The following is a 10,987-nucleotide window of genomic DNA, read 5'->3' as shown; positions in this document are numbered from 1 at the left end:
CATGTGCGTAGAGTGAAAAAGACGCCATGTCACGGCCCATCCCGGGGCGTTACGTAGGGTAATGAGCAGACAGCCAATCATGGACAGACAAGCCACGCTGTGGGCAGACACGCCGCACTGTGGTGTATATAAGCAGTGCGGATTTTGGGCTCGGCCCTTTTTCCCTACGGATGAGGGCAATAAACGTTGCTGCAGAAGGAACCTAGTGTGTCCGCGTGTCCTCTTGCTGGCAAGACGACTGCGCGGCTACAGTCCAGCTTTTGTTGTGCAACTCTTGTTCTTTAATTTAAAACTATTTGTTGAATAAAGATGCCTACAGCTTTTCACTGGGCAGAAGAGAGGTGGGCAGGGATTCAGTTGCCATGCTTATGGTCTGAGGAGAAAAGAGAGAATAAGCAAGAGAGGAGAGAAGAAGGTAGAAGATGCCATGGGGTAGGTAAATAGGTGAGCATGGCCAATGATGGATGGCCAGTTGGAGTAGGAAGCCCAGTTGGAACATGAAAAGATATATCTCAAGGTTATTGACAAGGAAGTTGACAAAATAGCATATAGGGTTGACATCTGCCCAGCTCTAATGATTTAAAGCTTAATATAAATATAAAAGTTTTGTGCTTTTTGAGAACTAAATGATCTAAGTTGTGGTAGGAACTCCAAATGAATGTTTATTGCAACAGTATCTAGATATAGAACATATCTTATTACTTCACTTCTTAAAACTCAAAAATTCTTATGTGTAAAATAATAAGTAGTAAAAGTACACTATAGAATTGTTATAGAATTTGTGCTTGATCACACTTGGTAAAGTACCAGTTTCCTAAGCATGTGAACATGAATTTGGTTTGTCAGTACCCGCATAAAACTCTGTTTTGGAGGCATGTTTCTAAAGGTAAATACAGGATAAGGAATGAAAAAAATGCTAATAATAAAAATAACAAAACATGAAAGCTATCAGCTCTTTAGAAATAACAAAGGTTTTAAATGCTACACGAAACCTCAAAGTCATGTTTACTACTTTATTTTTTATTTTGCTGTTTATAAATCTTCAATAAATCATTTTGCAGGTTTCGCTACAGATTTTTGATAAGCCAACTCCAGTACTGACTTTGCAGCCTGTTTGTAATTTTTAAACCAGGAGAGGTAAATGCTCCATGGAATCCATCTTCAATATGGTGATGAGTCACATGAGCTCCAACATTCTGAAGTCGCTTGACATACATGAGTCCATCATCTCTTAGGACATCATACTGACAAGTGATGATATAGGTCAGAGGTAAATGATGCAATATGTTGTCACTGGCCAACAGAGGGCATGCCTTTACATCTATGAACCCTGGATATTTTTGAGCCAGCTCAGAACTACCAGGAGTGGGATTTTTATAAACATGATTTTTCTTATATCTCGCAGGGAGCAAGGAACTCCAATTCACAAACTGTAACAAATGGCTAAACTCCATGGGTACATGTTGGTTGAGAAGCATGGCTTTCTCTAGGCCTTGGTCTGTAGTGAAGTATTCTCTCCAGAATCTGACCATTAGTGACCTGGTTAAAATTGGAAAATGTAAACCTTCTTGATATGATGGTGAATTCAAATCAAGAGCCTGAAGGGCAGGATATATTAAGACTTGGACCTTGAGTTTGATCTTGACATCTGGATCCTGTATAAGCTGAAAAGGATTTAAAATTGTGTTTGAATGACTATTTTAATTAGTATGTATACATCCATCTAAAAATAATATGAAGAAATAAGCTAAATTCAGATAATCAAATTCAACAGAAATATCTCATAATTTTTCCCAGTTCTCTTTATTGTCTATATGTACTAATAAACATTAATTTCAGTTAAATACCAAGTCAGATTAGAAGCAGAGTTTTAACTGCTAGTGAGCATTGTTTTACTTCGGCACTGAAAGTTTATCTTTTCAACATGTAAAGTGTGGGGTGATTTATGCATGTCCTATTCAGGAGAATGAGTGAGGGGAGGTTCTTCACTTTAACATCATAGCTGTAACCCTGAGAAGGTTCCAATACTTACCTCCAACAAAAGTGTTCCTTTTAGTCGTACATGTGTTATGGAAGTCAAGACAATGAATTCTAGAGTTAACTGTGTGGGACTTCTTCATCTTGAAAATATTTTATATCTAGAAATTTTCTCCATCATGTTAGCCAATGATGGTCTACAACATATTGTATGATATTTTATAAAGATATTCAATAATTATGACTCAGAATTATTTAAAACTTACAGAAGTGTGATTATATAAAAGAATAACTAATTGATAGTGCAACAGGAAAAGTAAATGTGTGTTTAAAGATGTTAGAAAAAAAGGTTAAGTTCACAATTGGATGCTGCTTTAGTTTTAAAAATTCTTGCCTCTTGATGTATACCTCATGATGTACTAGGTTGCCTTTCAGAGTAATGAGGCATATGGGAATTTGTAGCATCTATTCTCTGAAAATGAAAAAGTTACCTTAAATATAGCAGTATGTTGGAAATGATATTTAAATATAGTAGCTAAATATCCTGAAATGTTATGAACAATTCAGATTTCAAAATTACCAGTCCTTGTCAAGAAAATGATAACTATAAATCTACTAATTACTTTCAGAGTTCTGTGCTAACATTTTTTCCTTTGGACAATTTCATTATCCAGATACCCAATGATATAAAATCAGTTTGGGCATCTTCCAGTTATCAATACTACAGTTATAGTAGTTGGTTTCATTGATCAACTTTACTAGTAAAATCTGTCATAATGTATAAATGTATGTATGTATGTATGTATATATACACACACACACACACATACACATGTATGTGTATGTGTGAAGAGAGAGAGAGGGGGGAGGAGAGGGAGAGGGAGAGGGAGAGAGAGAGTATAGAATAACTGCAAAGACAAAGACAAATGCTTCCAGTCCAAGTGTTTCTCTAATATTTCAGCATGATCATAAATTCATATGTTCTCACTTGTCAAGGACCAGCCTTGGCTTGGAGAGGAGTTCTTGCGAGAAGAGGCGTAGAGAGCCACAAACAAAACGATTCAATGTCAAATTGTCAGTTACAAGCTGACGGCCTGTGTTCTGCTCAAGACAATTTTCTTTGGAGATCTCAAGTCAGCTCCTCAATATCGCTCAGCTATTGCAGATCAAGACATAATATTTTATTTACTTATCAATTCAGTCATTTATTCCAGGTTCCCTTTTTATTATCCTACAAATCAGCATTCCATGACCCCAGCCCCCTGAATCTTAGAAAAAGACAGCAAGGACATTATTTTTAATCATTGAAAATGAATTCAGAGATTTCCCTCCCTTTGTAATCACAAACAGTAAATTTAACTAGATGGGTTCCCATCCTGAGATTACCGTTCTGACTATGCCTGGACCTAAACTCATTCTGTTCCAGGCTGACTTTAAACACAGTCATCTACTTGTCTTTGTATCTTTCTCACAAGCTAGCTCATAGTTTAGCTGCCTCTGTTCTTTTTGGTCCATGAAACCTTTCAAATAACCCATATTGCATCCTTATATTTTGCATGGTTGAGAAATTACACATTTTTTTAACTCATGTTCTCACAGTTCTTTCTCACAGCCTTAAGGGCTCTCCTGAAGGTCACAGCATCCATCATTTTTGCTACAGTCATGGACACACCTTTGCCTCTTGGATTCATGCTGTTTTTGATTATCATGGAGTCATTAACCTTGACAAAGAAGACATCCCATGATAACTTTGGCAGGGAGAATGTTTCCCAAAGGATGAACATGAAGTAAAAAATATATATCTTTTTTATACAAACAAACCTCATGCCCAACAGCTATCAACACTCATGGAGGCATTGTCCTGCTTGCTTTGTTCCAGGTGTGGGAACCACACTATTCCTTGCATGACCAACCATACAGGACCATTCACTGACCTTTAGAAGGTCTGAGGAAATATATTTATAATATCAAATAGATCTTAGAAGCCTACCTGTTGGGTCACAGCTGCGGCTAAGTTTCCACCAGCACTGTCTCCAGACACACCAACTCTTCTAGGATCTACACCATATTTTTCAAGAATGTCCTCTTGCAGGAACCATCGTAAACTACGATACACATCTTCAAACTGTCTTGGAAAATGGTGTTTTGGGGCTAAGCCATAGCTGTGTGAGGAATAACAGTTTTAAAGTAATACGATTTAATTAAAGTTATATGGTGTATCTCTAAGCTAATAGCCAAGTTTTCTTTAATAAACAATATATTATAGCTAGCTTTATACCCACAGAGTCTCCATCATAAAGCCTTCTCTGATTTAACTTTTATACTAGTAAAACCTTGAGTAAAAAAGTGAATTAGACTTTTTGAATCTAAAAGAAAAGGAGTGAAAAAAACAATGGGTAAAACTTTCCCTTAATAATGTCTCCCAGTACATTCTTTTTACAATTATTATACTATGCTGAAAATTAACCAATGAAAAAAATCTTATTAATTTTATGTTTAAATTTAACAATAACAAAAAATACCTATGTGATCATTTTATTTTATTAATTACTTCATTGTTCTATTAATTTCCATCAAATTAATTTATTATCAGATAGTGCCCTAGTGCGCTATGTTTAAGATATGTCTTTGCTTGTAGCTTGGTGACAAATTACTTTCAAGGATGATTGTACTATGATAATGGTGAACTAACCTTTTAAATATAGTTTATCATGTCATTCTCAGAAAGACCATAGTGTATAAAAATTATATGATTCTTAGTTCACTTGTGGTTAAACTACACTTAATTAATAATATATGACATGTAAAAAGTCTCCAGGCAGAACGTTAAATCTTATTTTCCTGTGATTCTGCCTCTAAGCACTCACTCTGCTGAAGGAAATTGGGCTAGAATTCCCATGCAGGTCCTTGGTACACCACCACTGTTAATGTGTTCTGATGACTCCTGCACTTTCTCTTTTGATTCCTGGTTGATTTGAGTGTTCCATGTTGCTTTTTTGTTTTGGCATTTCTGACTCTATTCTGGCCAACTTAAGTTCATTTTCATTTTATACTCTTTGAATTTCATTTGAAGCATTCCAATAATAAATATAAATAAATAAGTAAATAAATAAATAACCAAGATATTGGTTTCTTGCTACAGAAAGCACATGGCTAAGCACTGAAGAAGCAAACCACGGTCTTACTCGGTTGACACAACAACAGCATCAAGTTTATGGGCTGTCCTTCTCGACAGAGTGTCATAGGTGATGTATGCTGAAATCAAGAAAACTGAGTGAGAGTGTGGCAAGCAAATGGATGGAAAGCGAATCAGCAAAACCACATCAGCAACTGCTGCTCCTCACAAACAGTCTAGAAATGAACAGTTACTTGTTCTGTTCATTTCACAGTGCTTACTCTAAAGCTCTATCATTCTGATCAAGCTTCACGTCTTTCCCTCTCATTTAGCAGATTTTACCTTTATAGATTTTAGGAATATTGTTGGAAATACAAGTAACCATACCAGACTTTAAGGAGTGTACTGTCTACTAGAGACAGAGATTATCACAAAGCACAGATACATTATAATACTTGTTCTAATAGAGTTGCATAGAGAGCAATACATAGAAACAGTGTAGACTTCAATAAAACTGCCTGAAAAAAAAAGAGAAAACCTAAGTTCTCATTCACACACCTATCCATAAATAGAGAGAAAGGGGAAAAACGAGATTTTGGTGTCCTATACGCCTTAGCAATGCAATGGGTTAGGAATGGACTGTGTACCTGGGTTTGGGAAAGTGTTCCAGATACAGTTAACATAGGTTAAAAATTAACCAGAGTCTGCAACGCTGCCTCCAAGTTCTCAAGGTCAAAAGAAACTCTCCCTAAATCTCACACCTCACACTCCAGAACACCTCATATTTTACCATCTTAAAATCAGCTGATGAAGCTCTCATAGGCTCCTTGAGTTATTATAAAATACATACATTATAAAATAGATTAGATATATCAATTATATGTTATTTATATACTTACATTCAATAAAGTCAAATTATAATACATAACTGTATATAGCAATATATTATATTGTACAATCTATATGTAACAAGTAAAATATGTAATGTCGAATAAGTATAGCATGTTCAGCTCTATGCTTTTACATCTAACACTTTTGTCTCATTTCCTTCATTTCCTTAGGGTTTTATAAAAGACCACAGTCACCATCTCTATTGGCTGTTATGTCACCCTACTTTTGTTCTCACTATAGCATTCCACCGATTATATGATACTAAAGTTGCATGTTCAAGAAGCCATTTCTCTTCTTAAGTTAGATTTTTCTACAGCTTTGAGTAATAACTAATTCACCTTTCAGAAAAGAGCACATTAAACAATTGAACTATTATTGACTAACTTATATATAACTTTATATGTCTTTTTATGCTCAGTCAATATCACATTTTATGGGATAAACAAGAGTGCTCAACCAATGGGACATACCAGCACTCCCCAAACACCAGCCACCACCATGAATATAAAACAAGCCCCGCCTGAGTGCCATTGACTTTCTTTTGGGTATGTATATGCGAACAGGAACACTGTCAAAAGCTGTCTCCATCACAGTGACATTCTCATCAGACATGGGTGGGACTTCTTGAAATTTCATAAATAACTGCATTGTGTCCATAAAATGATTGATTCCCAAAAGTTCACCAAAAGATGCCTGAGTAGTGAGGAAAGAAAAGAAAAACAACAATTACAAGTGTGTGTGTGTGTGTGTGTGTGTGTGTGTGTGTGTGTGTGTGTTAAATGCAGCCTGCTTAGTCTTTCTAGTGTTGTTCATATGAATATGTATTTACAGCTGACTGCTTGGGATAACCTGCCAGGTTCTTTTCCCTGGAGAAGATTGATTCTCCAAATCTTGCAAGTCATCTATCGCCTGTAAATCTTCAGCTATGGATAGGGCCATATGACATTTCAGCCACCCACATTGGAAAATCAGCTGGAGTTGCTAGTACCCTTGTCTTGTTTAGGTCACTGATTTCTGAGATTTCTTGGGTACTATTTCCCTGACATATATACATAAAACTATGTCACTTCAGATATCTTGGTCCTCTGGCTCTTAAACTTTTTCTGTCCCTTTGTGTATCATGTTCCCTGAACTTTTAGATATAGGAGTTGTAGATGTATCACTTGGTATTGAGAATCCATAGTCAGTTTATTTATTTTTTTTATAATTTCACTAATTGTGGCATTTTGTTATGGTCTCTGCATATGTGTCTGTAGTAAGAGGATGAGTATTTAGAAGGCAACGGAAAATTATACTGGTTTAGTAAAGTGGCAGGGATAAGTTTTTCTCAAGTTCAGTGAGCTCAGCAGCTATAGTTCATTGACTGGGTTTATGAAACCAGATTCAATTTCCCTCCTATTGAGCAGGCCTTAAATCCAAACAGAGTAATGTTGGTTACCCCCAAGATTGCTACCGTTGTGCCCTGGGGAACATCTTGCAATGCTGGCCATTCTCTTACTTTCTAGGTGTCATATCTGGGTGGGACTATTTATTGCTCTACTACCTCAATAGCTTTCATAGCTCCTATGAGAGCTAGTTGTCAAGAAGGAAGCTTTCAGATTCCAGTTTGATTCTTCCAGTCGTTGTGTTGGAAGAGTGTGTTGTCTTGCTTTCAACTTCTTGACAGCCCTCATTGGCAATGGCAGTCTTTTGCAACTGGATTTTTGATAGATATAGCTGCTGTGGCTCTTGGTGGGAGTATTTTTACTCTCAGGTAACACTTTTTGAGTTAACATAAAGCAATGTTTCCCTGTGATGTTTTTCAGACAGTCATAGAGTTCTCTATTTCTCCTCTTCTCACTCTGTATTGTCTTCCAATCCCAGTTTCCAGTTAATCCCTAGGTCCTGATTTCCCATTCCTGCTGTGTCCTCCTATCCCTCTTTTTTTCTCTTCTTCGCCACAGCCTCTTGTAAGTTCTCTGGATTCTGTAATAGCTCTAGGTCATATACTAACATCTAAATATTGAGAACTATAATCCATGTATAGAGAACATGTTGCAGTTGTCTTCTTGGATGTGGGCTATCTAACTCAGTGTATTTTCTTTTGTATTCTTCCCTTATGCATTACATCTCAACTGTAGCTTGTAGTTCTGCAATTTTAGCTTTCTTCAGAGATGAATAATATACCATAGTGTATGTGTACCACATTTTCATTATTTATTATCAGTTGAGGGACATTTTGGTTGTTTCCATTCATTAGCTATTGTGCCTAGAGCAACAATGAACATAGCTGAACAACTATTTGTAGCGTATGATGTTGAGTTCTTTGGGCATATGCCAATGAGTTGGATAGATGGGTCTTAGGACAGATCTACTTTTAGCTTTTTGAGAATTTGTCAAGCTGATCTTCATAATGATTGTACCAGTTTGCAATCCCAGCTATTGTGAATGACAGAAACCCAGGTCAATTAATACTAGAGATTATCAGATGGTGAGAGGCAAGTGCAAGAACATAATCCACAGAAGCCAATATACTTTGGCACCATTAGAACACAGTTCTCCCACCACAGCAAGCCCTGGATACTCCAACACACCTGAAAGCTAGGATGCTGACCTAAAACTCCAATCTCATGAAGATATTAGAGTCCTTTAAGGAGGATATAAATAACTCACTGAAAGTAATACAGGAAAACATGAGCAAACAGGTAGAAGCTCTTCTTTAAGAAACAAATCCCTTAAAGATATTCATTTTTAAAATAATTTTAATTTTGTCATTTTTCTTGAATCTTTCATTTTGACTTATTTTATATTTTAGATATTAACCTCCTATCAAATATATATTGGCAAAGATTCTTTCCCTCTGGGAAACTCATCTTCACCAAGCTGAGAGTTTTCTTTGCTCTTCAGAGGCTTTTTAATTATCTGAGGTCCCAGTTTTCAATGGGTGACATTAATTCCTGGGTAAAAGATACTCTATTTAGAAATTTTTCCCACTCCTAAATTGTGTAGGATACTGATTACATTTTATTCTAGCATTCCAGCTTTCATATTGACTTCCTTTTTTGTTTTGTTTTTTTGTTTTTTTTTAATCTATTTGGAGTTGATTTTCATTCAGTATGATAGATAAAGGTTTGCCTTTATTCTTTTACATGCGCATATGCAGTTATCCCGCTAAAATTTGTTGAAGATGCTGTCCTTTCTCTAGTGTGTAGTCTGGCATCTTTGTCAAATATCAGAAGCCTTTTCAGTGTGAATATATATTTGTGTCTTCTCTTTCACAAATTTCCAAATCTTTATTTCTGATCATGTCATTACCATGTAATACACTTCATGTTCTTTTATAATTTTGTCATCAAAACATGACATGAATTCTTTTATATTTTTCACCTATAGAATTTTATATGTTAGTTAGGATGCTTTACTTTTAGTAATCATATAGCATTTTTCATTTAAAAATTTTTATACAATATATTTTAGTTATGTTTCCCCACCTTCCTGCCCACCCAACTTTGTTTCACTCTGTCTCTGTCTCTGCCTCTGAATCTTTCTCTCAAAAATCCACTAAAATGAAAACTAAAGCAAAGAAACCAAAACCCTAACGTAACAGAAAAAGTCCAAAACAAAACATAATCATATTTTTAGCAAAGGCACAGGAATAAGGTCATATTAAAATGTATCCTACATAGTGCAATCTAAGCATGTTTATACTGGTCTCCAATATGTGTGTGGAAAATATAAATTTTCTTTATGTTATAATGAAACATACTCATAGCTGACTGAATATTCCACAAAGATGCCAAAGTCACAGACTAGAGGAAAATAGCAAATTTTTCTGCCAGAGTGGGATGTCCATTTGTAGAATAACTAAATTACATAGTTACCTCTCACTTTGCACAAAAATAAGATGTAAATTGATGAAAAACTGCAGCAGTAAACCCCAAACTCTGAAACTTCTAGAAAAGATTTTAGTTTGCACTATAAATTTATAGGCACAGGAAAGGACTCTATAAATATAACTCCATTTTTTTTCATGAATTAAGACCAACAACAGACAAATGGCACCTCCCAGAACTAAAGTTTCTATACAGCAATGGAAACATACAATGCAGTGAAGTGGAACTTAAACTACATGCCCATAGGTGCAATAGTGGCTCCAACTGAGAATTATGTGGTCTTTTTTTCTAGGTTGTTGCAAGGTTGTTTGTTTTGTTGTTGTTGTTGTTGTTGTTTTTAAAGCAATCAGCCTTACTAATTGTCCCACACATACAGATTTCCATGCATGAATCTAAAACTACTGCATAGGCTTCTACAATTAAACAGAATACTATCTCATGCTTCTTTTACTAAAATTGATTCTTCTAAAAGCCTTCACCTGGCAGTACTGTAAAACATACTCTCTCTTTCTATCCTCTATTCTTCTTCCTTCTTCTTTCCCTCTTTCTGGGTGCTGACTGTAACTGGAATCAGACCTAGAGAAGGATCATGCTAAGAAATATCTTGCACAACTCCTACTTTCTCCTTTTTAAGTTATTCAGCATTCACAAAGTTGGTAAAAATTCAGAACTTACCAAATATGTTCCTATTTTTATAAGGGTAGCTTCCCGGAATACCCACCAAGGCTTTTCAATAGCATCTGGAAGAGGTATATAAACATAGTAAGCTACAAGCACCACGGAGATGAGAAGAAAAATGCTTCTCCCCATGTTTCCTTCTGCTCCTCTTCTTTGGGCAGCCAGCAAATACAACTGATTTCAAATCTTTGGATGTTGAATTTTAACCAGACACCAAGTGTTACTTAACTTATTCAGTCCAAACTCCACTACACAATCTCTTAAAGCACAGGCACTCCAAATCTACAAAGAATTTTAAAGCAGAGCTTTCATCTCTGAGTTACTTCCTATCTAGTAGCAACAATCTGTTCTTATAGAGTTTTCAATAAAAATACATCATAACAAAGGCATTGTTGTTCAGACTCTCTTATCTGCATATAATGGGTATTGCAACATATGAAAAAGACAGTGAATA

General features: G+C 35.7%; 1 protein-coding gene across 1 annotated transcript; it reads right to left on the bottom strand.

The window, feature by feature from the left end:
• Window positions 1-999: 999 nt before the first annotated feature.
• On the bottom strand, window positions 1,000-10,683 carry Aadac (arylacetamide deacetylase). The gene is made up of 5 exons (XM_031376013.1): window positions 10,531-10,683; window positions 6,454-6,676; window positions 5,163-5,232; window positions 3,968-4,139; window positions 1,000-1,664 (listed from the first exon to the last, which is right to left on the bottom strand). Exons 1-5 carry the CDS (start codon window positions 10,663-10,665, stop codon window positions 1,068-1,070), a joined length of 1,197 nt encoding a protein of 398 aa, XP_031231873.1. The 5' UTR covers window positions 10,666-10,683; the 3' UTR covers window positions 1,000-1,067.
• Between the last annotated feature and the right edge of the window lie 304 nt (window positions 10,684-10,987).

The sequence above is a fragment of the Mastomys coucha genome, unplaced genomic scaffold (assembly GCF_008632895.1).
Source record: "Mastomys coucha isolate ucsf_1 unplaced genomic scaffold, UCSF_Mcou_1 pScaffold16, whole genome shotgun sequence".
NCBI lineage: Eukaryota > Metazoa > Chordata > Mammalia > Rodentia > Muridae > Mastomys > Mastomys coucha.
Note: the sequence above shows the minus strand (reverse complement) of the source record. Positions and strands in the feature narration are given on the sequence as shown.

Bases quoted from the DNA above. Each gene is read 5' to 3' on its own strand.
- Aadac (XM_031376013.1), bottom strand. From the start codon at position 10,665: ATGGGGAGAAGCATTTTTCTTCTCATCTCCGTGGTGCTTGTAGCTTAC. The intron at 5,233-6,453 runs GTATGTCCCATT...TCTTGATTTCAG, and splicing joins CTGGTGTTTGGGGAGTGCTG to CATACATCACCTATGACACT. The intron at 4,140-5,162 runs GTAAGACCGTGG...TTCCTCACACAG, and splicing joins GCTGTTGTTGTGTCAACCGA to CTATGGCTTAGCCCCAAAAC.